General features: G+C 42.3%; 1 protein-coding gene across 1 annotated transcript; it reads left to right on the top strand.

The window, feature by feature from the left end:
• Positions 1-4644: 4644 nt before the first annotated feature.
• DCP2 (decapping mRNA 2) lies at positions 4645-23395 on the top strand. Its single transcript, XM_088528155.1, has 11 exons — positions 4645-4758; positions 16016-16167; positions 17412-17539; positions 18230-18328; positions 18447-18599; positions 18938-19050; positions 19158-19265; positions 20080-20203; positions 20833-20940; positions 22522-22573; positions 22915-23395. Exons 1-11 carry the CDS (start codon positions 4706-4708, stop codon positions 23079-23081), a joined length of 1257 nt encoding a protein of 418 aa, XP_088384281.1. The 5' UTR covers positions 4645-4705; the 3' UTR covers positions 23082-23395.
• The last annotated feature ends 2652 nt before the right edge of the window (positions 23396-26047 follow it).

The raw sequence follows: 26047 nt of genomic DNA, 5'->3' as shown, positions 1-26047 counted from the left end.
GTAAAAACATATGCTGCGTGCCATCCTAAATTCTAGAGACCAAGTGATGAGAAAAGCAGCAGTGAAATAATTCAGAAGAAAGGTTATAGCCCAAAGGTGTGTGACCGTGCCTAGGACTGCAGGGGGTATTTGTAACTGCGCACTAGGATTCGTGCCTAGGATTTGTGCTATGCGCAGCGTTCTTGCCAACAAACTGTAACTCACTGGCCGTGACAGCATCTTGGAAGTGTCCTTGGCTGGGATGACCCTTCCCAGCAACTCCTCTGCAGTCTGACTCAGCTTTGTGGCTTGTAATGTAGACTCCCAGGCCTCCTTGGAGTCTTGTGCCACCCGTAAGCAAGCAGGAAAACCCTGATCTGTCTTAGAAAGTTTTTTTTTTCTCCCTTATTTTCACCTATGAAAAAATAAGCCCGAGTGGCACATCATCTTTTTAACTTCACATTGGCTTTACAAGGTACTGCAAACAAACTTGCCTCACCTTTTTCTTTCAGGTAGATCTTAGTAAGGCAGTGGTGAGGAGAGCAAGCAAGCGATGCCTACTCCCTAACATCAGGTCGAAGGTTCATCCTGTGATTTCAGCTTTATTGGGGTAATCTTATTTCATGGAACCATAAAATAGTTTGGAAAGGATCTATGGAAATCACGTAGCATAGTCTCCTGCTCAAAGCCGGGCTAGGGGCAGTGCCCAGGACGCCCAGGACTTTGGCCCATGATGGTGTGTGAAAAGCTTCAAGGGTGGAAATCCCAGCTTCCCCAGGCTGCCTGGGATGGTGTACATGCAGAGGAGATGTCCTTAGGCTTGAAACAAATTTCCCTTGATGTCACTTGTCACCGTTTCCTCTTGTCCTTCCTCTTGCCCATAGCATTGCTGAGGAGAATGTGGTTCTCTTTAAATTCCCTGCAGGTAGTTGAAGATGGCAGTAAGATGCCTATATCTTCTCTCAAGAGTCTTCTGAGAATAAGCACAACAAATGCACATGCCTCATTCTCTTCTCATACATCATGTGCTCCAGAACCCCTGATTTCCTTCTGTCTGCTTGCAGTAGTCACCTGGTGTTTCTTGGTTCTATACGGAACACAGAGGACAGCTGGCAAGTGTATTGAATGGCATGAAGGGGTGCTGTTGCAGTGAAATCGATAACAATGAATATCTCAGATACCCCTGGGAAATGGTCATTAACAATCTTTTTTCTCAGCTTCAGACAAAATGCTATATTTTAGAATATGCTAATGTTAGAAATTAGATGTGTTGTCAAAATAAAAGCACAGGCAATGGTAGCCAGTTTGTCCATAGTACTGTGCCTTTAGCAGTAGATTACGCTGTCATGCCAAACTCTGACATCGAAAGGTTTGAGCTATTGGAGGCACCTGGGCTGGGAGAATTTCACCGTTAAGCCACGAAGCCATGTGCTCAAGGGGCTGTCTGCTCTCCCTGCACTCTGAAGGCTGCTTTTTAAGAGGAAATGAAAGAAAATGGCCCACAGCAGTGATTCCCCTTTTATGGTTCTGTTGCTTGTTTCTCTTTTTTACAAAATTTCTTTTCCTACTTTTCCAATTAATACAAATTAATGTCTCTCCCTTGCTTCTCTGGTTTAACCTGTTGGGTCTGATTTTATGATCAGAAAGGCCTGGAGATGTGCTTGCTGACTTCTTAATCTCTTGTTTATGTCTTCACCCTGAGCTATGGTCCACTCCTGTCATACCCCCTCCAAGAATTAAAGGGTAGCCTCTGGCTTTAGCTCAGGTGAGGCTTCCTCTAACAATCTGCTTAATTGGGAGTCTGAGTGATGATCCTGCCTAAAGGATGTGTTAATTGTTACGGGGATCAGCCAGTTAAGCCTCTGTGAGCTCAGTGTTGCCTTAAGAAAATAATGTAGACATGCCTTATTAGCTCGTACCATGTTTTACAGTGTGCTTGTTCTGTATATATATAACATTATACGTTATTTTAATTAATGATTACATGCAAAAAAAATGAAGAAAGTGCTGTAAAATTAAGAAGAGCCTAAATGCAGATTTTTCTGTGTGGAATTATGGTATCTCTTTATATATCTAGAAACTATGTGATCATAGACTTTTCTTCTTTTCTTTTCCCCACACGTTTATGACTTCCTCTGCAGGGTTCAGGGAATCTCACCAGGATTTAGTTACTACCGTTTATCCAAATATTGGACTGAATACTTTTTTTTTTTTTTTCCGCATTTCATGCCATATGTGAGATTTTACATGATTATTCTCACAAAAAAATTGCAAACACTGTCAAATTATTTTCAGATGTTTATGGTTATCTTTCCTTAGGAAACTGGATACATGATTTTAGGCCTAAGTTTTTCTTAACTTTTGGGTGGCTGATTTGCCATACCAAAACGGTATTTCAGAATACTTAGCAATATGTTTTTCAGCATGGGTTGTACAGCACTGGTTCATCCCTCTTGTCCATCAGAGGTGCTTCTAAGCAAATTTGACTCAGGGTACACAACTTGGGCAACCAGGCGTGCTGAGCTCATGATGTTCTGATGACACTGTCCCCACTCTGAATGCTGAATGTGATCTGTGAGTTTTTTAGTTCTGATTCTATTTGGTTTATGTACATACCTCTATTGGAAGACTGCTGAATAAACTTGCTGCCTGCAAAAGTAAGTCAGTGACTCTCAGCCACCTCCATTAGGTATGGAAATTAGTTTATTGGAGTTTTTGTTATAGGAACAGTTTATTGGAGTGTTTCTCGAGAAGAGTGGATTTTTCTGATAATCTTGGGTGCAAACTCCATGGGTACTACCATGGTCTTGCATTTAAATAAGGTGAGCTGCTAAAGCATGTTGTTGAGATCTGGCTTTGGCTGGTTCGTAGCTTCTGAGAGCAGTTCCTCCTGGTCACCACAATCCTATCCTACAGCTTGGTCAGCTTCTCCAAGCAAAACCATCTCTACCCACAAGTACTGCTCTTGGGGAATCTAGCTCATGTTCTGAGCACAGACTGCCCTTTTCGTTTGTGTTTTCTGCCACCTGCTTTCTCTGTGGCAATGCACACAGCAAACAAGCATTCCTTTTTGATTGCAGCCTTCCTGTGGAAGCAGGACAAACTGATAAGCGAAGATTACAAACCTGTTTGACTGCAACAGTGGGTTATTCTGCAGGTTGCCTGGCGCTATGGGGCACTGCGGGGGCTAGGGAGAACTCCCAGCACTGCACCTGGGCACCCTGCCCGTGCAGCTTGACAGGATAATATTCACAGCAAGGTTATAAATCAGGACAGGGAAACAAAACAAAACAGAAAACAGCAATACATTGCTCCAAATTCTTCTTAACAATTCTTTTTCTTACATTTCTGCTCTAGCTAATCTCTTCAGACATGTCTCAAAAATGCTGCAGGCACAACTGTGGAAGTGGGCCTTTTTCCAGCTCCCCTGTCCTGGGGGCTTGGCAGCGCTGTGTTTGAACTTTCATTACGTTCTGCAGTTAGTATTGGTGCTTCTGGGTTAAGCAGCTTATTACCCAGCAGTGTTTCATAAAGAAAATGTGCCTGATGTTACATAAGTTAACTGCCAAGTCTTGTTTTTCTTTTTTTATTATTATTTTTTTGCTGAAACCATGAATGGGCTAATAGTGATATAGATGAAGGGAATGCTATCAAAATGTTTTCTAAAATATTTTTTCTCTCTAAGAGTTGTGGGGTGCTTTTAGTATCATGTATGCACCAAAAAAAAAAAAAAAAAAGGAGAGAGACAGATGGCAAAATGAGGTAGTAGAGCAAGAAAAACCATTACCTGGAAGAGCTGCTTTTCCCTGATCCCTGCTGCCACTGGGGAAACAAGTTTGGAATTTCAATTTTTTTTCATGTCAGCACTTTTAAAGTGCAACATTTTTTGTAGAAAAAGCTCAAAGTACATTTAATACCTGCTCTGTGTTGTATCTGTCCCTAGCAATGACAAGTCATTGAAAAGTGGAAAATGGGCATACAAGAGAAGAAAAATGGGAAAAAAATGGACTCCAACAGAATGATGTTTACAGTGTGTAACTGGGTTTGTACCTCTGCTCGTTGAGGTACTGACTTTATCAATTAGCAAGAATGGTACGGCAAATCACTGTAAAAATAAGGCAAATCACCTATCTTTGATAGTCTGCATCTTGTTTTATTTATCTGCTTTTTCCAGTAGGAGTGTGCTTAATGATGCTGCTCCTCCGAGACCTGGCTGAATACCCTTCAGTTAGTTATACTCGGGGCAGTTGCATCGATCCTCATTTCCCTTCACTTTGGAAAGATGTCCTTTCTGGCTGCGTGTGTGTGTGTCTTCGTCTTCTGAAAAGACTGAAAACACAACCGGGGATTACAGTGGCTGGTGGCACACGGCCTGCTGGAAGGGCCGGGGCAGCAGCAGAGCGAGGGCAAGACGGGGCTCCGCGGCCGCCCCACGCGGCGCTGACGAGAGCGCGGCCGCCCCACGCGGCGGCAGGCCCTGCTCCGTGCCCGCCCGGGCGCGACCACTCGTTCCCGCTTGCGCTGCCCGATTGGCTCCTTGCCCCAACATCCGCCCAGCTGATTGGCTCTGCTTCTGGGCCCGCGCGGCGCCCGCCCTCCGCCGGCGGACGCGCGCACGGATTGGCGCAGCGGCCTGTCGCTCTGGCCGCACCGCCTGGCCCCGCTTCCGTCGCCGCCGCCGCGCCGTGTAGCGGCCGCGCCGCGCCGGGATGAGCCGCGATTCCCCATGGAGACAAAACGGGCCGACATCCCCAGCAGCGTCCTGGACGACCTGTGCAGGTAGCGCCCGCGGCGCCGCGCGCCCCCTGGGCCTGGCCGCGCCGCCCTCGCGGGGGAGGGGGCGCGTTACGCCCCGCCCCCCAGACTGCGGCCGTTGGGCCTGGCCGTTAGGCCGTTGGGCCTGGCCATTGGGCCTGGCCGCTTTGCGGCGGCACGGGCTGCTCGGGGTGGACATGGCGTCGCGCGGGGGCGCTAGGCTCCGCGCTGCTGCCGCGGGGGAGCCCGGGCCTGGTGCGCGGGACCGCGCTTGGGCCCGCCGAGAGCCGCCCCGGGACGCGGAACATGCGAATAGCAGCCTAGTGGGGGCGGGGGCGCTGGGTATTTCTGTCTGCTGATCGACTTCTGGTAGGGAAGAGTGCCTTGGTGAGAGGGGAAAAGAGGGGTCAGGGTGTCACCGAAGACCGGGAATAAACCTCGTAACACCAATGTAATATTAAGAAGCAGGCATTCACTTTATTGCAGTGCTGCCGCACGGGGGATAGCTCCGCCCATCGTGCGCCCCTAAGGTGTGTTTGCCAAAACTTTTATATCTCTTATTATCTACATATGCATTAAGCACTAGGAGTGATCATAGATATTCATTCTATTTCCCGGAACTAATTGCAATATACCCCATCTGTGTGCCCTCTGTCCCTTTGGTGGTCTCTGGTGGTCTTTTAAGACCCCCTGGTGGCTGTCTTGCTGTGTCCACTTGATGATGACCTGGTACTTACTTCTGTATGTGGCCCCGTTCTGGCTCGGAGGCCCTGATTTGGTCCTACTGCCCAGTTCCAGACAGTTCTTTGAAAATATGGTGGTCCTTATCTTTGTCTTGTACTGGTCTTTGCTGTTTTGTCCCTATTCTCTCATGATGTCCCAGGAACATCTGCCGTTTTGTCTGTACTTTCAGACAACAACCGTGAAAATTTGTCCCTGGGTGCATTCTCTTCTGAAGTTTCTCATAGCAGTTGTCCCCTTTGAGACTTCCAAAGTAAGGTGTATTTGGGAGTCTCACTTAGACTGCATAATTCCGGCAATACCTTTGGTTCCTCCTGCGACACTGGTGAGAGCAGCACACCATAACTGATGGACAACACTGAACTATTACACAAGTTATAAGAATTTTTAAAATCAAAGTAGTCTGTAGCAAAGATGACAACCATACATTGAGAGAAATCTCTCCTATTTTTCGTAAAAGTTTGTTTAACTATGTGGTTTCCATATCCTTTCTAAGATCTTGGGCCTGTCGAGACACCTTTTGAATCTGATCTGTTTGCTTACTAAGGTCCTCAGTGACATTAGGAATATGAATACAACAGTGATCTGAATTTAACTTCAGATACCCACAGACTCCATGTTCTTTAGCTACTAAAAGGTCTAGAGTGAGGCAGTTCTGAAGTGTCATCCTTGTATTCACCTGGATCTGCTTGTTAAGTTGTGAAGACCCTTTCTTTGTTGCTTTTGCTAATGTTTCAACCTGCCATGTAAGATTTTCAAGCAGAAGTCTGTTTTCCAAAGCCATAACCCCAGATATTAAAAGACTTGTAGACCCCAGCCAATTTTAACAGAAGTACTGGGTACTTGCCAATCATCTTCTTCATTTTTCAGGGGCTCTTCTAATTTCTCCCCAATGTTTGGGCTTAGTAGGTGTTCTCTTCCAAGTTGGGCATAATGTAAGCAATCCCAAAGTTACTGGGATACTTACATTTAGTATATGACAGTCATGTGGTCCATAGCCCATCTCCAGGGACCCACACACTGCATCCAGGTGCAGGAATGCTGAATTTTTTGCATACTTGAATTTCATTCTTACAAATGTGTTGTACTTTAAAAGACTGTCTAATAGCAAAAGGCAGACTCTCATTTTCACACAGATAGGGTGATCGAGTGATCTCTGTAGTGCGATTCCATCCTGACTTGATATAATTGTATCTATGTGTATCTCCCCATCTAAAACACCAATTAACCGGGGAGATATATTTCCAATTTCATTGTAATCTCTTTGCCCAAGCTTTGGGGCCATTCCTCAAAAATTGCATTCTGGTAATTGTGACACGCTACGAGCAGTATGGTTATGTGTGACACACAAGGTTAGAAGCTCTGCTCCAAGGTTAGAAAACTTCCTGTTTTCCTGCGTGTTCAGCCACCCGCTCAAGGAAAGGAGCTTCTAGCCTCTTGAGCCTCTTGATTTTGGGGCGTTGATGCCCCAAAACAGTTCTGTTATCTCCTTCCCTCCATAGCGTTGAATCCTGCAATACATCACTTCCTCTCTGCCTACGTTTCTTCTCTTTATCTAGGTTGCATTTGCTCTTCTTATGGCTTCTGTTATGTTATCCAATTTTAGGAGATCTGTCATACTGATCGGTATTATGCTGCAAGGCAGGGGATCTGCTGCCGAGTGAGGTATAGGGAGGCAGGCTGTAACACTTGAAAGCCTGTTCATGCTTCCAGATCCTTTCACTATGCTAATTACCATATTATTCTCCCAATTTATTGTTTCTGCTGTTTCTGCTCCTCTCTTTTGTCTATGTGTGGGAGAAGAAGCCCTTTGAAGATGGTCAGAGAGATATGTGTAATGAGCATAATGCAGGGGATCTCCTGTATCATTCTGAATCCAACATATGTATTTTGTGCAAGTAGCTTCAATTCTTGGGTGCCTCACCTTGATAGAGATGCAACACTCCTTTGGAGATTGATGCTGGGCCATACATCGTAATCCTTTTATCCCTCTAATGTACATTTCTAAATGAGAATGATACTTATTATCTATTCCTCCATCTAAATTAAAGGAAAGATTCCCCCATCCTGTATGGCAACAGTATTCCAGCTCTCATTCCTCTGACCACCCTACCTCAAACCCACTTTGTGCATGGTTCTCGCTGCTCACATTTTTCCATAATGTTGTTGTACGATTGGATTTAAATTTAATAATCACTTCAATCCAATTCTGTCCGCTCCCCTCCCCCCATAATATAGCCAGTATTATTAAACCTAACAATATGGCAGTTTCCTTTTCTGGAGATCTCATAGTTTCCATAGATTTTCGTTTTTTAATCCTCCACAGTATCATATGCAAGAGGTCCTCAGTACATTCGCACTGGTATCCTGCGGCTGCTTTCATCTTTGTGTAATGAACCACGGTTCAATACTCTCTACCTTTACTGCACTGTGGGCTGTCAAGAGTACTTGGAAAGGTCCTTTCCACTTTTTCTTCAGTTGTTTTGAGCTCCAGGCTTTCACACAGATGAAATCTCCTGGTTGATAAGGATGAGCTGAAGTATCGAGAGGAAGGGGTCCCGTCAGGACAACGTGCCACCGAAGAGTTGTCAAAGTCTTTCCTAAAGAGATTAAATACAACTCTCCAGGGAGTGCTGGTGCTTGATAAGGCATATGGAAGTCCATTCATATGGACTGATTTTATTTCTTGCGTAAGGTTGGATCCTGATTCTCAAGAGGGCTAATGATAAAGGCCATTTCAATGAACTTTCCTGACATATTTTACTAATTTGTAGTTTAAGAGTTTGATCATCCTCTCCACCTTCCCACTTGACTGAAGTCTCCCAGGAGTATGTAGATTCCCGAGAATCTTCTCAAGTTGTTTTACTATATCAGCCACAAAATGAGGACGTCGATCAGAGGATATCTCTATTGGAACACCACACCTGGGTATGATTTCTTTCAAGAACACCTTGATTACCTCTCATGCCTTGTTGATGTGACAGGGAAAGGCTTCTGGCCATCCTGAAAAGGTGTCGATCATCACCAGGAGATACCTGTAGCCACATTGTCTCAGTAGCACTCAGAAATCGATCTGCCAGTAGTCCCCAGGGAAATTAACCTGTTTAATAATTCCTGGGGGAAGCCCCTTTCTATTCATTGGGTTATTTCTGAGGCGTAGAGGGCGCTTTGCAGTAACAGATTTTACAATTCCTGTCGATACCACACTGATAACTGAATTTACTAAATTAGAAATCATAGCCTCACTTTCCCAACTTTTCTTTGTGTTTCCTTTCCACGACCTTGGTCATTATTGGCTGAAGGACAACAATTTGTTTCGTTGGGGTCACTAACCATCCTTCATTAGTCAATGTTGCATTTCGTGTAGCTGCTAATTTCTTATCTGCCTCACTATACTTAGGCCTTACCTCTGGGAGCTCAATCCTTTTTACCGGTGCTAGAGCCAGGATGCCTTGTTCAGCAGCCTCCTTTGCAGCTTTATCAGCCAACCTGTTTCCCACGTATACGGCTGTCTGACCAAATTGTTGTGCTTTACAATGCATTATGGCCACCTCTCTCAGTCATCTTATGCCCTGTAAAAGCTGAAGGATTTCTTCCTTATACTTGATAGGTGATCCCTGAGAAGATAACAGCCCTCTCTCTTTCCAGATGGCTCCGTGAGTGTGGACCACTGTGAACATATATTTGGAATCAGTCCATATGTTTACCTTTGGTCTTTGGCTATTCTGGGAGTCTGGCTCAATACCACCAATTCTGCCTTTTGTGCGGATGTATTGGCAGGAAGGGACACTGCTTTTAACACTTGGGTAGTGGTAACTACTGCGTATCCAGCAATCTGTCTTCCACCTCGTACAAGACTGCTGCCATCTGTGAACAACTCCAAATCAGGATTTGTTAATGGCTCATCCCTTCGATCCAGTCTACTTGAATACACATGTTCAATAGTCTGCAGGCAATCATGTATAGAGGTTCAGAGTCCCCTAATTTGGAATTCAAAAACAGTGCTGGGTTAATTGCTATGATGGTTTTAAGCTCCACATCATCCTGCTCTAATAGGACAACCTAATATTTCAGCATATGGCTGGGAGACAACCAATGTCCTCCTTTTTGTTCCAGAACAGATATTACCATATATGGCACATAGACTGTAATCCTCTGTCCAATCGCCAGCTTTCCAGCTTTCTGAATCAAAAGGATGGTTGCAACTACTGCCCGCAAACATCCTGGCCATCCTTTACTCACATTGTCCAGCTGTTTGGAGAAGCCCTCCTCCACAGCCACAGCCCTCCTCCATGCCCCCAGTTTCTGAGTTAGCATTCCCATGGCCAGGTGTTGCCATTCGTGTACAAACAACTTAAAGGGCTATGATAAATCAGGTGATCCAAGTGCTGGTGTGGACATGAGGGCCCTTTTCAAGTTTTTAAAGGCTGCTTGGCATTCAGGGGTCCACAATAGGTGGTTCTCTTTTGACTCCTTTAAGGCTTAATAAAGGGGCCTTACCGTCAATCCATAGTTAACAATCCACACTAAACACCAGCCGACCATTCACAGAAATGTCCCCAACTCTCGTGCAGTTCTTCGTTCTGGAGTTTGGCAGATTGCCTCTTTTCTGCTGTTTCCCAGTCTTTGTCCTTGTGAAATCTGGAGACCTAAGTAAATCACAGTCTCCTTTTCTATCTGAGCTTTACTTCTCAATGTGTGATATTCTCCTTGTCCCAAGAAATTTAACAGTTGTTTGTAGACATTCTTGCTGAGTTTCAGTTGCTAACAAAATATCATCTGCATACTGCAATATTGTTCCTTCTGGGTTTTCCTTTTTCCATAACTCCAGCTCCTTTGCCAGTTGATTGCCAAATATTGTTGGGCTGTTCTTAAACCCTTGAGGCAGCACTGTCCAAGTGAGTAGCATGTTACATCAGGTGTTGAGGTTCTCCCATTCGAAAGCAAATATTGCCTGACTGTTTCTGTCAAGGGGTATGCAGAAGAAGGCATCCTTTAGATTGAGCACAGTGAACCATCCATGGTTCTCCTTTAAATTTGGTGTAAGGTATACGGGTTAACCACTACTAGGTGGATATCTTGTACAATTTGATTTATTGCCCTTAAATCTTGAACTATTCTGTACTGCCCATTAAGTTAAAAACCCATACTTTAGAAACTTACTGTACTTTCTAAGCCCTTCCTTGTTTCTAGTTTGAGGGGATATTGCCTTAGTCTTACCAGCCTAGTCCCTGATTTTAGTGTAACCTTGACCGGGTCCACCAGCTTGGACCGACCGGGAATTTCTTCTGCCCATACCAGGGGGGTCACTGCATCCTCTACTTCGATCAGGATCTTTTCCTCCTGCTTGTCCTCGAACACAAAAGCACTCGCTTCCACGACTTTTGATTCAGGTATCAATAACCGCACATCACTGTCTTTGAAGATTATATTTGCCTCTAATTTGCTTAATAAGTCCCTACCAGTCAAAGGCTTAGGACAGTTGGGCATGTATAGAAATTGGTGAGTTATCCGTTGTTTTCCCCAACTTGAATTTTAGAGGTTTTAAAGAAGGCCGTATTTCCTTGTTCCCTGTGGCACCAACAATGCTTACAGTATAAGAGCTAAAATTTCCTTTGCAAGTATTAAGTACAGAATAGGTAGCTCCTGTATTGACCAAAAATTCTATTTCTTCATACCCTAGTCTTAATGTAACCAGAGGGTTGAATCCCCCAGTCCCTGTAAGTAATGTTTGTCTAATGCCATCAATTTGACCGCTTTTTTAGAACAGAGTCCAACTTTTCTGCTTGTGGACATTTGTTTTTCCAGTGTCCCTTTTTCCTGCAGAGTGCGCACTGAACCGCTGTGAGGAGGAGTCCTTTAAAAGGAGAGGCTGCTCTTCCAGTCCTCTTCCCATTCCTTGATTGCTTCTGTTAACTGCCCCCCCCCCCCCCCCCCGCCACAGCTCTTCCTCTCAGAAAACTTCTTCCTGAGGGGGCATTTGTGCTTGAGCAAATGCAGCTGCCAAGATTGCAGTGTTATGCTTGTTCTCTTCTTCTTCTGTTATTGTATACCTCATAAGCAGTCCCTATTAACTGAGATAGTGACATTTCCAGCATACCATCCACTTTCTGAAGTATTTACTCCTTACAATTCCTTAAATCTGATGCAGGCATTCCCTTTGCTCCCACTGTTGCTCACAGTGTTCTGCTGTGCTTGGGTCCTGCCTGCAAACTCCATCCTTCACTTCCTTCAGCATCAACCCCCCCTTTGCCTGTAGCTGGATTCCATCCCTTACTTCTTTTATGAATCAGCCGTTTCCCAACAGACAGACAGTTACACATCCCCAGACCATCAGTTGCGCATCCTCTGACCATCACCCACTTACAAAGTCTTTCAAACATTTTTCTCAGTACTGCAAGCCAAGCAAAGCTGAGACACCTTCTTTTTGTTCTGCATTATCATTAACACATTCAAATCGGCTTCAAATCAGGTATCAGCAATTTACATTTTTTTCTTGTTTCATTATCATTTCTCAGAGAAAAAAAACCAACAAATCTACATATGGGATTTTATTCCACTTATCCACCTTTCCTCCCTCCTGAAAAGCAGCATGTTACAAAATTATGTTAACTCTTATATTTCCATTCTTTGACCTCTTTTCTTGATCTTCCAGAGTGTATATTGGCCACCAATGATCACAATACTCCGCAAGTTGTTTCCAAGTAAGGGGATCTCCCCCTGTTACTTCCCAGTGTTTTAAAATGTATCCCAGAGGAGATATTTTCAAGATCCCTTCCTCCCCTCCTTCTGGGGAACAAATATTACCCATTCTGTTGATACATTATGGGCCTGCCCCCTGTCTTTTTCTTATAACAGTCACCAAATGCAAAGCTCAGGCATGAGCTACCAACAGGAGAATACCGATGCTGCTCTGAATTTTAAGATGTCTCAATTAACCAATCACCGAATATGAGATCCAGACCGGGAAATCTATTACCATTCCAGGTTTTGACACCACAGTTATCCAGCAATACAGGCCTGATTTTAACCCTTTGTTGGAATTCTAACACATAGAATCATAGAATCATAGAATGCTTAGGGTTGGAAGGGACCTCTAGAGATCATATAGTCCAACCCCCCTGCATATGCAGGGTCACCTAAAGCATAGGATCCTAATTTTAACCTTTACCCTAATTGCAATATACCCCACCTGCGTGCACCCTCTGTCCCTTTGGTGGTCTCTGGTGGTCTTTTGAGACCCCCTGGTGGTTGTCTTGCCGTGTCCACTTGGTGACGACCCGGAACTCACTTCCATATGTGACCCCATTCTGGCTCAGAGGCCCTGTTTTGGTCCTACTGCCCAGTTTCAAACATATACTTGAAAACATGGTGGTCCTTATCTTTGTCTTGAACTGGTCTTTGCTGTTTTGTCCCTATTCTCTCATGATGTCCCAGGAACATCTGCTGTTTTGTCTGTATTTTCCAGCAACAACCGTGAAAATTTGTCCCTGGGTGCATTCTCTTCTGGGGTTTCTCGTAACAAGGGAAGAGCCATCACTCCACAGCTGCTCTCTTCTGTTTCAGAAGAGCGACCAGCTTTTGTCTTTTTTTATTCCTTCATGATTTCAATCTCTGATTATCACTACTGCCATATTTTGGACGTTGAGATTCATCCGTGTTATCCCCAGAATTTGATGTGCAAAACTGGATGCATTATATCACAGAAAATGTTCTGTTTGTCCTCCTGTGTTGAAAGGACCTTCCTGAAGTGATTATGTGCAAATGGCAGCTAGTGATGAAGGATAGTCCACTTCCCTGGAGTTGTTGTTTTCAGATGAATGAGAGTGCCTAAAATTGAGAACACCACAGAAAACTAGACTTGGTCAGCACGTTACTGTTCTGTTTTATATGTAATGGCAGAGTTGGAGTTCGCACTATACAAGTATCAATTTTAGCTCAGTAAGCTCATGGCTGCTGAAATACGTTCATGTTTCTATTGTATCTCTTCTGGGCACCCTGAAGAGACTTTCCCTACCACCCACCCTCCCCAGAGATTGGGCTTTTCTTTTAGGTGTCTGCCCTCTGAAGAACGAATTAAGATCATTCCGGAGAGAATTAGGAGGGGCAATACCAATAGTGTTGGCACTGAAATAGCCACCTGTCAATGCTACCTTAAGGGCACACGAGCAATCTGGATCTCAACAAATGAGCTACTTTAAGGGCTCACGAGCAATCGGGATTGGTCCCTCTGTCCGCATAATTGTGTTCCATTTAAGCAGCTGTCATAGTGAACCTTTAAAATCTTTAAAATGTTGTTTTGTCTTGTGATTGCATGAGCTATTGCTGGGGGTTTAAAAAAAAAAACACACAAGGTGGTAGGTTAGGGGTTGGCTTTCCTTGGTGCTGACAGTTCTGCCCTATTTCAGATATATTACCCAGCTTTGGTCATGGAGAGAGCAGCTGAAAGGAGCAGAGGATCTGGTCTTTGCTTTGGAGAGAAAGTGGAGAAGTGAGAGGACCTTATAGGCCTTGGCTCAAGGCAGATGAGTAACTGAGGAAGTAGAAGATCAGTGGTGGTGCACTTGGGGTGCTTGACGGTAAACGGAGTATCAGAAGATCTGTTACTTCTACATTCTTCAGTCTCTGTATGAGCTGCAAGTTTTCGTTCTTAATTGTTGAGCTTACATTAGTTTTAATGTCATTTCTGACACATTGATTTTTGATGTTAATCCTGCTGACAATAAGCCTTCAATACTTAAATGATTATGGTGACTTCAGTATAATAAAACCTATGAAAGGTTACAGGACCCTTAGAAAATTTCTGCTGTTACTATGTGGGCTATACTAGTGTGTCAACTAAAAGACTAAATAATGGCAAAAATATTCTGTATTTCTGTAAAGAAATGTATTTCTTTATAATAAAAGAAAGCTAAAAAGGAAGAAAATCTGTCAAGTCAAGCTTGTGCAATGGCTTAGCATAGCTTGTGCATGTTTGTGAATATGTAATATATATAAAGAATATATACATGTTACTTGAAATCCAAGAAACTTTGTTAAAACACATTGTGTGTCGTTGTGTATCTCAAGGCTGTCAGAGTACCTTTCAGATTTGTGCTGTCTTTGTGCAGGAATAGTTTCATTTCCCCTGAGGCACAACACATATTTTCTGTAGAAAAGTGTTTATTAAATGCAGAGCCCGTTTATACTAAGAAATGCCATCCTCCTAAATACCTGTGCCTGTATTTTTGCTGTTGTCCTACGTGTTGACAGAAAGATCACTGTGTGTGGTTGCAGAAGTAGTCAATGTAACACACTGCTGAATTAAAATGCATGCAGATTTTCTTTTGAGTCAAATCACTTCGATCCTTACAGAGAGGCCAGCTAGTCAAAGGGGTTTGGGTTTAGGTCCTCAGATCATCTGCAGCTGTACTGCCTCATTTTGACGATTAGTCTAAGTAGTAATTCTGCTGTTCCGGGCAGGGCAGCTAGAGCTAGTTTAGTGTCTAAGTTTAGTGCCTGCAAATAATTCTAATTAATTGTGCTAAATCTGTAATTTTTTATTGTTTATAGTGGCTCGCAGCTACTTAATTTTGAGATATATAAACTTAATCGGTAGGAAAGCTAAATTACATTCTTAGGTAGGGTCTCCAATAAGATGACTTGCTCTCTATTTCTTATTTTCTTACCGTTGCCTCATCATTTGACTTCAGGAAGTACAAAGCGAAGGTACTTCCTGTTAGCAATTTGTTCCCTCTTTTGGGATTCAGGTACCACAAGTGACTTGAAAATTATCTTTTTGATTCATAAGTAACATTCTTAACTGGTTTTATTCATATTACTCTTAATCCTAATGCTGGCATGCTTTTGTTCTTCTCTGGTACTGCTTCTGCATACTGCATCTCCAGCTTTTTGATAAACTGCAGTGCTGGGGTAAGAAAGCATCGTCAGCTAGATACATATAAAAATATTTTTGTACTTTTGAGGTACGGCAGCCTTACATATAAAAGTTCCTTTAAGGGGTAATAGAGCCATAAAAATGGGAAGCTCATATATATATGAGCTAGTAGGCAAGAAACATAAAATACACCTGAAAAGTAGACCGCTTCTCCATTTGCTACTTCAGAAAGAGGTAATGAGTAAGATAATTAGATAAACATCAAATTTTAAGGAAATTAATATTTTACTGTAGTGTAGAGTTGAAAAAATATGTGGATGCATTTTAGCTTGTGCCTAAAAATAGTACATTTGAATTCACATAAGTGTTTTTTTTACAAGGCATTTTTAAAAAATGTTTCATTTTTGTAATATGGCCATTTACATGGAATGTCTTCACCTTCTTTTTCACTAGTTTCTTGTAATCAAGTTTTGGAGAGAAAAGACCGTTTTCCTTCCTAATTTTAGAAATTGTATCTTTCATGGGAAAGCTTTCTGCTGTGTGGAACTCCAGGAAGATTTGTTGCTCTGCATTCCTAGATTAGGAAAACTACTGCTGCAGTTTCATTGTTAGGTATTCAAATCAAAAGATTTCCTAATCTTATTTTTCTTTCTTTCCTGGCAGCCGATTTATTTTGCACATTCCAAGTGAAGAGAGAGACAATGCAATCAGAGTATGTTTTCAGATTGAACTCGCCCATTGGTTTTACTTGGATTTCTACATGCAAAACACACCAGGATTACCTCAGTGTGGGATAAGAGACTTTGCTAAAGCTGATATCCTTTTTACTACTGTAAATGTTTTCAGGCTCTTTGGATAAAGTACAAACGACATTGTTAGTGAAACTTTGTATCTTGTGCTGCAACAGGGAAATGGCTGTTCCTGTCCTGCTCGTTACCAGCTAGACATGATTTTTAACTTTTCAGGCCTCTGAAACGCACTCCGTAAGTTTTCGGAATTTTGTGGCTTCTACAAATGAGATGTTTCTCTTGCAGTTTAGGAAGTGTGAAAAGTGTGGAATATTTTTTTACTTCTCCACATGGCTGCAGGTTGTTAGACTGGATGGGTTTCACGTGAGGTATGGAAACTCTTAAGGGTATGCTCTCATCTTATTTAAAGCCTAGTGTGAATCACAGGAAAGCCTAGTGTGAATATAGCTAAGGGTGGTATGCATTTCCTGATGGGAAATGGTATGTAGTTGTTGGGAGTTCTGGCAGTTGCTGCAGGATTCTTGCAGAAGCTGTCCTGTTAGTAGGAGAGAGGATGTATTTTTACCGAACTCATGTGTCTTGGCTGTCTTCTGCTGGGCCTGACACTTAATGAAAAAAAGCAGAACTTACATGATCTGTGCCTTGTTGGAGAAAAACATGTCAAGTAAATTTTGTATCAACATCTAGCATTTTGTTTTGTTTTGTTTTAACCTTTTCCTATACGTTTTTGATATGGACTGGTGTGTTGGTTTTAACTTTCATAATAATATCATCTGTGGCTTCACTATTCAAAATAATTCTTGACAGTATTTATTTTAACAATACCTTTTTTTTTGGTCACTGTGTACATTTTTTGAGTGATTTCAGGTAGACTTTTAAATTATAACAGTATTTTTCGCACTAAAGTAGTTGCTCTAGTATTTGCAGGCAACACAAAAAAAATGATGTAGTAGATAACTTGTTCATTACACCTTTTTCTTTGATTTACCAGAAATGTTATTTCTGCTGTAGTGTTTGTTTTTAAATATAATACCAAAGAATGATTTTTACTAGCATTTCAATAAGATTTCTTTAAGGACTTGTAGATTCGCCTTCAAAACTTTAGAGTTATACATGTTGCTTGTTCTTTTTTTTTTTTTTTTTCCTGCGTGTTGAGAAGCATAATACTCTTCACTTCTTAGAGAATGAATGTGTCTGGAAAGCACCCTGGGGGATGCAGTGATTATTGTAAATGCTGAGCTATCTTTGTAAGACTGCATGTGTTTGGAAACTGGATAAATAAATTTAGCATCCTTAACATCCTGCTGTACTCTTCAATCACTGTCCTTTTTTACTGCCTCAAGGTGAAGATGTACAAAAGGTTTTAGATGAGTGGAAGGAATATAAAATGGGAGTGCCAACCTATGGTGCAATTATTCTTGATGAGACACTTGAAAATGTAAGTACAAAAATAATGGTGAAGAACTAAAGGGACAGCTGAAGTGTGAACTGGCAAAATGATCTTTTTATAATCCACTTTTGCCATCTTGAAGGGAAAAAAAAAAGGCAGTTGAGATTCACAGAGACCTTAAATATGATACTGTTGAAGTGGGTACCGGAATGATTTGAGTAAAATATGGAAGACAGGTATGCTTTTGCTTTTTTCTTACTTTTTTTTTTTTTTTTTCTTCCTCCACAGAACACAGAAAGGTTAATCAGAAATTGTAGTGGTAATGCAAACTCTTCTCGGTTATAGCCAGTGACAGGACAAGGGGTAACGGGTGCAAGTTGAAACACAGGAAGTTTCACCTCTGAGTGAGGAGGAGCTTCTTTCCTGTGTGAGGGTGACAGAGCACTGGAACAGGCTGCCCAGAGAGATTGCGCAGTCTCCTTCTCTGGAGATCTTCCAAACCCGCCTGGATGCCACCCTGTGCTCTAGGTGTCCCTGCTGGAGCAGGGGGATTGGACTAGATGATCTCTAGAGGTCCCTGCCAACCTCAACCATTCTGGGATTCTGCAATTCTATGAATACTTAAAGATTGGTTCTTTCCTCCAGTGCAAATATATTTATGGGGATAAAAGGAAATATTTGCTTGGAAATTGTTAAAAATAGTGAGTGTTTAACAGTTGTGTTCCTTATGTTCTCCAGGTTCTTTTGGTCCAGGGTTATTTAGCAAAGTCTGGTTGGGGGTTTCCAAAGGGGAAGGTAAATAAAGAAGAGGCTCCTCATGATTGTGCTGCTAGAGAGGTAAGTTATGTTTGAAGGTCTCAGATGGATTTTTTTTTTCAGTTCAAAATGTTTAATGATCCAGTTTTGAAATAATAAATCTTTATGTACATGCTCATATCATCTGTATACTTTCTAGGTATTTGAAGAAACCGGGTTTGATATAAAAGATTATATCTGCAAAGAAGAATACATTGAGCTGCGAATTAATGATCAGTTAGCACGGCTCTACATCATTCCAGGAGTTCCAAAGAACACAAAATTCAACCCTAAAACTAGAAGGGAAATTCGGGTATGCATTGTTTTGTTTAATTGTGAAGGTGCTCTGCTGTGGAATTTGACTGCAGTAATGGTGATTGTTTTCTGTGTGCAAAATAGCAAAATAGCAACTGTGATGAATGTCTCGAATACTAGTTACAAATGGCAATTTATCACTGTAGTGTCTTAGCAACTTCGTCAACTCTGATTCTTGTCCACTGGTGGTCCGCTTATCTTCCTTACGTGGAAAATTCTGTTTTAGTCTGTTAGTTCAGTCTTTTGTTACAGTTTTTAATTAAAGTAATTGTTGATGGTGTGTGCTTTTAAGATCTTCTAGTACTACAGCAGTGTTGTTGTTTTTCTGTTTTTTAGAATATTGAATGGTTTTCCATTGACAAATTACCATGCCACAGGAATGACATGACCCCAAAGTCCAAGCTAGGTTTGGCACCTAACAAATTCTTTATGGCCATTCCCTTCATCAGGTATGTTAAAGATGAGCCAAATTCCAGGGCAGTACCTTTCAGAAGACGTTAATTTCTTCAGGTTTGTTTTAATAAGTGAATCTTGTTGAACTTCTCCTTGGTCATAGGCCATTGAGGGAATGGCTTTCTCGAAGGAATGGAGATACCTCGGATAGTGACAATGGACTTTCATCTGCTGGGAACACTCCCTGTAAGCTTAGCATGGAAAAAGTGAGGTAAGATCCAGGTCAGTTTAACAGCTCTATCTATATAGCCTTTCTATCAAACCTCGGTTATGCAAAACTGATCATTCTTTCTCTCTGAGTATTTCTGTTTCAGGGATAGGATGAATTAATAAGATTATAGGAGTATCTCAGAGAATGATGTGCTTATCAGCGTACATCAAGTGGGGGATGAATTCTCAGTCATGGCAGAACTGAGATAATTTATTGAGTTCTACACATATGTAAAAAACAAACTATGAGTAGTTAACTTTGGTCAATGCTTTTTGTACCTCTGTAAGAGAAATAAGCCTCTCTGAAAGAGTACTGACACTGATTTTGGAAGTAGAAAGATAGAACCTACCTAAAATGAATGGACATTGGAAAATAGGGCTCACTCTAACTGATCCTAGGCTATCAAGAATATGAGAAGGTCAAGGGGAGCAAGTACTACTGTTTGCTTCTCTCAGCTGAGCTAAAAGTCTGGAGCACATCTTCAAACCTGGATCCTGGGTGGAAGGCCGTGTTCCAGTAGTTCGGGTCAGTTGGCAAATGATCACGGATGCATTCCAGCTCCTAAAGGGGGCAAACCTGCTGTCTGCTTGGAGCACAGGTGTCCTCCAGCAGGCCCGCTACGGATGGGTGGTTTGAGGGAGCATCCTGATGATGTCAGGACTTCAGTTTGTCTTTCACATTGTTCTGGAGAGGCAGAAAACTTCAGGATATTTCTGTTCTTCTATTAATAGCCTTGAACTTGTGTTGTAAATTCTGTTCTTTTTGTTTGTTCGTTTGTTTGTTTTGTTTTTGTTTTCATTTTTTAATGCGCTAGATCCAAGCCTCGCTGTGGTCAGCAGACATGTACAGATAGCTCTTCAGGAGAGCAGTGGATAAAGCCAAAACAACCACAGAAGCCATGTAATCATGCTGAGATATCTGAAGTTTTAAAAATAAAGGTATGTTACATTTTCTAGACAAACATGTTATCTGGACCAGTTATTGGGACGTTTAAAATTAATGTCTTGACACATCATTCCAACCTGAAAGTAAAGAATTTTGTCACCGTAGCATGCGAAACAAAAACATGCCCCTTCCCCTCCACCCACCCGAAAAACCAAACCAAAACAAAAAAACAAAAAGAACACCACCTGGAGGGAGTTTTTGGACTTACTTGCTTGGTGCTGACATTTGAGGGGGTGGGTATCAGGCTGTAGTTGTGTTGTTTCACTGTTGGCTCATCCTTTGAGTGTCCTTCACATACCTCTCTGAAACGTTTTGCATGTCACTAGTGTGTCTGCTGGAGTGTAAGTAGTGGAGGTTACTGCTTTGCATTTATTACATATCAGTGTGGCTGTAATAGTGCAGGAAACTGTGTAAAAGCTGACAACTTTCTGTAACTCAAGTGCATGTTGCTTTTTGAGTTTCTGTGCACTTCAGCACGTGTACAGAAAATACTGTTCGTTTAAATGTTTTCAGGTATTAGGAGGTATTATTTTAGTTAATAAGCAGGAAGTGCCACAGTGCAGTGATGTTCAGTGCGGCCATTTAAACTCTTGTCTTTTCTTCTTTTTGGATGTGATGGTAGAGTCAGAACTTGAGGGCCAATGGCAGAAAGCAACATCCAGACACTCCCAGCCAAAAGAAGCGAACAAACGGAGTCCACAGTCAACCAGCTAAGCAAAACCATGCCTTGGTAAGAAACGTGCAGTAGCTGTCTCCTCTACCAGGTTCCAGTAATAGCTAGAGTACATATCTGTCAAAAGTGTATTTGAAGAGAATATATAGTAGTTATATTGTAGGCATATGACATTTCTTAAGTTATAAATGTGTATATCTATAGGTAGGCATATTAAACCTCATTAAGTTACCAATTTGGAAGTAAGGCTTATTTTAGCAGAGGATTTTGTCAGCCCTGTCAGACAATCTTTTTGCAGCATTGACAGTTAATATATACATTATATAATACACGAATAGGTCAGACATGTATTATTTTAAATATCAAGTTTTAATATCAACATTTAAACTAAAAAAAAAAAACCCAAGTACTATAAAGCATATACTTAGTTACTTCCCTCCTCCCTGGCATGAATTTTGAGATACAGACTAGATTTTTGACTTGTATGCCAGTATCTCATGTGCCATTTTCAGCAATTTGTAAATTCCCATACTACATTCTTTCTTTTTTTCTTACCTCTTGTTTGTTGTAACTGCTCTTGCCCCTAAAGTTCTGTTGACTGGGAGAACTCATGGATTTTTTTTTAGTCTGATTTTTTTTCTTTATTGTTCTTTATAGTTCTCCAATTCTACTCAGTTGTGTTTTTTGCAACAACTGAGCCTCAAGCTGAAGTGCAGAGAACTACTTGTCCAGGCCTTAGCTTTTCTTATTTGTTGGCTGTAAGCTAGACTCTTCTTATTCTGACTTGTAATTCTTGCCTTCTTTCTCATTTTTGTGTAAGGATGCAGAAACGATAAGCTCTCATCGTTGTGAAATCATTTTTGTAGAAAGCAACAGTTAAATTGCTTTTTGGTTTGAGAGTAGAATGAAGAGCTAGAGGACTGACTTCCCAGAAATGCTCTGACTTCACAGAAAAGGTTGTATTTTATGACAAGTGGACTCTGTAGGGTCTTTATAGAAAGCAATGGAACTGTTAATACCCCACAGTTTCTGTGCAAGCTCTTTTAGACTTGGGTTCACCTAAGGGTTCACCTATTTCTGTGTTTTATTTGTGTGGTTCTTGATCTTTTATCAATTCAAACACACACTTTCCCAAATTTCTAGTGCAATTTGGAGGCCTTAATTTTAATGGGGTGCCTGGGGTCATACTTTTGTTGTGGTATACCTAGGACTAGCACTTAATTCTGCCTTGGAGATGTTTCAGTTTCTCTTTTTAGGGCAGGCAGGTTTAAGAAGAGGCATAAGCGTGTGCCACTTTGATTCCACACCACAGTATGCAAATGCTTTCTGGCTTAAAAAAGTTTAGAAAATGCTCAAAATTTCTCCTTAAAATTTGGTTTTGTATCTTAAAAATGGTTGGCCGACTCACAAGATTGCATGCTTCTGAGACACTTTGGTGGAAGTGGAGCGTGTCCGTTTGATAAAGGAGCATCGCAGAGTTTATGTTCTGTGTTAAAAATGACATAATTTCTGCATCAGGAGGTGTGTCAAAGCAATCGTAACCAACATGCCTCTTAGCTGACAGTTCAGCAATACCCCTGAGAATAAATAGGTAATTTTCTTATGAAGTGTGTAATATATGTTCATTCTCTTATCTAGAAATGTGAAAAAAGGCTTAATCCAAGAAGACTTCAAGATAACTTTGAAACAGGCAAGTCTGCTCTGAATTTCTTTCCAGGGTCATTCATTTAGGGCTGAAGACACTAGAGGAATTTTTTTTTCTTCCCTCTTGCAAGACCTTGCCAAAAGTTATGAAACTTTATTTTTCTAAAGAAGTCTTTTTTGTGTGTTTTTATTTTTATCTTTGTCAACTTTGTGTGGTTTTGCAGTTCTTTATTTGGGAAAATTGATTTCAGCATGTTTCTGGGCAAAAAGAAACAAGGACTGATTCAGAAAAAAGCGATAGACTTAAGTACCGTTATTGATCCACTTATTGCTGAGCTGCCTAAAATTTGATCCATGCCTTTTTTTTTTTTTTCTCCTTCAATTTAGAAGATGCTGCATATGAGATGTGTTGCTCCAGTGAGGATCCGCTGCTAGAACACGGGGAAGGACACTCTGTGGCACGCAATGGCCATTACAAATTTATGTTCTCATCAAGAGCTTTCTTGAGCTTCAAGTTTGACCACGATGCCATAATGAAAAGTTTTGACTTCTGACAGCAAGCTTGTTAAGAACAAAAATCAGACTTACCTGTTGCAATTGAGTGGGTTTCAAATCCAGCCTTACTCTTTCTCAGGAGTTTTCTGTGGGGCGGAAAGGAGGAATGATTTTTTTGTGTGTCTTTTTCTTTTGTTTTTAATGCAGTGCAGGGACTGACTGATGATGTGGAAAGGTCTGTTCTCTTTGCAGTATGGGAGAGGCACAGTGAAGGATTGCACTTTAAATGCAGTATCTCCTTTGTCCACGGAAGTACCTTTCCAGTGTTCAGTTCACGAGTTCCTAGCTGTGTGTTAGAGGGCATTCTGTTTTTCCTGTTTTTATTTTTGAATTTGTTCTATGTTCTTTTAGATTGTGATTTTTTATTCTTCTTTTAATGTTGGCATTATACCAGCTTGCTGAACTTTTAACTGGTCTATTGTAAAATTGTCGGAATCGTTAAGTCTTCATTTTCTAGAACATTGCAATATTATGGCAGTGGCAATGAAACTGATTTTCAGAGGACTCCTGTGTCTGTCCTAGAAGTTTTAAAGTTGCACATTTCAAACCTAGCTACAACCTTTCATTTTTCTCTTTTTCTGGTGTTTTACCCCTCATCTCCCTGCTAGATATCTTCCTTCCTTCAGCCTGAAAATTGGCTTTTTGTTGGCCGGCTATCAGTGACCCTTGGAGGCAAATCTATAGCATTTTGCCTTCTTGTATCTACTCTGCTTCTGTCTTCAGTGAGGATGCAAAAACGGGGTAGCACTTGGTCTTGTGAAACGTCTGGCCTCCGCTGTAAGGACCGGGAGAGCCACAAAGGTTTTGTATGCGTTTGTGTTACCCAAATGCAGCTGCTTTAAAAAAAAAAAAGTTTTAACTTTTATTTTATTGTGGGAAGTTACTTGTATAGCATTTGTGTTGGACGTAAATAAGCCTCTCTGGATCTTGCTGAGAGGAAGAAGGCAGGTGTATGGACAGTAGAGCATAGTGTGACACTAAATGGCTTTTAATCCGGCTTGCAGTAATGATTCTAACAGTGCCAACTCTTTCATGCTGTGCTCTGCCCTTGGCTGTGGAGCAGCTGTGTTCTGTGCGTGCCGAGCAGTGCTGGAGTCCTGGCCGTAGCCTCGGGCCTCGTCCGCTGTGACCCCTCCTTCGAGGAGTATGAAGGATGTGAAGAGAAAAAGTGGGAGCTGAGGTGACACGCTGAAAGTATTAGATTTGTTCTTCATGATCCAAATTAAGGGGTTTTTAATACATGCTGTTCTTGTTTGTCACAGCAGCTTGCAACAAAAGCTTCTTGTCCTACATCTTAAAATGGACTTTTTTTTCTAAAATGAGGGTGAGTGAACAAAGGATAATTTGGCAGGTTGAATTAACTGGGCCTGCAGTCTGTATGAGAGTGTGTATGTTCATGCACCAAGTTTTTACAAAACTTTTGTGGTAGCTAAAAACACCTCTCACTATCTCGGTCTTTCTTCGAATACTCTGTGTCTTTTTTCTCTCTTTTTTCTCCTCTCAAAAATGGCTGCAGAAATATCTTAGAGTTTATTTATCTGCTTTGCGCCAGGCGATTTGGGATTTCTGATGCTGTAGCACTTACTGCTGTGGGAAGCCTGAACTCCTGTGTCATTGGCAGGAGAAACAGACTGCAGCATTTCCTTCCCCCTGAGAACAGGACCTCGTCCAAGACCCGCTTGTGAAACAGCTCTGCTTCTGGCTTTGTTTTGCCTCGTGGAAGGAGTAGGATCCAAAGGCTGCCCAAAACAGTAACTGGCAAGTGCAGGAACTGAGTGGTGGGATAGTGCTGGCCCATGTTGCATTATTCAGCTCTAGGTGAAAACTAACCTTTTGTTTCTTCTCCGGTGCAAGTAGTTGAGTTACCGGCAGAAGTGCCCTGCTCATGGTGAGGCAGGAGTTTGTGCTTGTATCACTTGGCTGCAGCTGCCTGTGGGGCTAACAGGCCTCCCTCCCCTAAGGCATGATTAAATATCAAACTGTGGAAATCTTTGTAAGCTGATGTTTCAGATAAATTACTGTTATGCTGTGTGAAATAAGAGGGCAGTTAATGAAACTTTGAGCTCATGACTTATTATAGAATCACAGAATTACAGAATGCTTAAGGTTGGAAGGGACCTCTAGAGATCATCTAGTCCAACCCCCCTGCACACGCAGGGTCACCTAGAGCACGTGGCACAGGACTGCGTCCAAGTGGGTTTTGAAGATCTCCAGAGAAGGAGACTCCACAACCTCTCTGGGCAGCCTGTTCCAGGGCTCTGTCACCCTCACTGGTAAGAATTTTTTCCTTCAGTTCCTGTGGAACTTTTGGTGTTTCAGTTTCTGGCTGTTTCCTCTAGTTCTGTCGGTGGCCACCAGTGAAAAGAGGCTGGGCCCATCCTCTTCACTGCATCCCTTGAGGTACACTGATCAGGTCCCCTCTCAGCCTTCTCTTCTCCAGGCTGAACAGGCCCAGCTCCCTCAGCCTCTCCTCATAGGGCAGATGTTCCAGGCCCCTGATCATCCTTGTAGCCCTGCGCTGGACTCTCTCCAGCAGCTCCACATCCCTCTTGTACTGTGGAGCCCAGAACTGGACACAATACTCCAGATTTGGCCTCACCAGGGCTGAGTAGAGGGGCAGGATCACCTCCCTCGACCTGCTGGAGATGCTCTTCTTAATGCACCCCAGGATCCCATTGGCCTTCTTGGCCACGAGGGCACACTGCTGCCTCATGGTCAACTTATCATCCACCATGACACCCAGGTCCCTCTCTGCAGAGCTGCTCTCCAGAAGGTCAGTCCCCAGCCTGTACTGGTGTCTGGGGTTATTCCTCCCCAGGTGCAGGACCTTGCACTTGGCCTTGTTGAATTGCATGAGGTTTTTCACCGCCCAGTTGTCCAATCTGTCCAGGTCCCTCTGGATGGCAGCACAGCCCTCTGGGGTATCGGCTACTCCTCCCAGTTTGGTATCATCAGCAAACTTGCT

This window comes from Tinamus guttatus, unplaced genomic scaffold, assembly GCF_059628265.1.
Source record: "Tinamus guttatus ecotype Peru unplaced genomic scaffold, ASM5962826v1 Tinamus_guttatus_pri_ptg000304l, whole genome shotgun sequence".
Lineage (NCBI taxonomy): Eukaryota > Metazoa > Chordata > Aves > Tinamiformes > Tinamidae > Tinamus > Tinamus guttatus.
This window is presented reverse-complemented; position numbering and strand designations above follow the sequence as displayed.

Bases quoted from the DNA above. Each gene is read 5' to 3' on its own strand.
- DCP2 (XM_088528155.1), top strand. From the start codon at position 4,706: ATGGAGACAAAACGGGCCGACATCCCCAGCAGCGTCCTGGACGACCTG. The intron at 19,051-19,157 runs GTATGTTAAAGA...CCTTGGTCATAG, and splicing joins ATGGCCATTCCCTTCATCAG to GCCATTGAGGGAATGGCTTT. The intron at 22,574-22,914 runs GCAAGTCTGCTC...CCTTCAATTTAG, and splicing joins TCAAGATAACTTTGAAACAG to AAGATGCTGCATATGAGATG.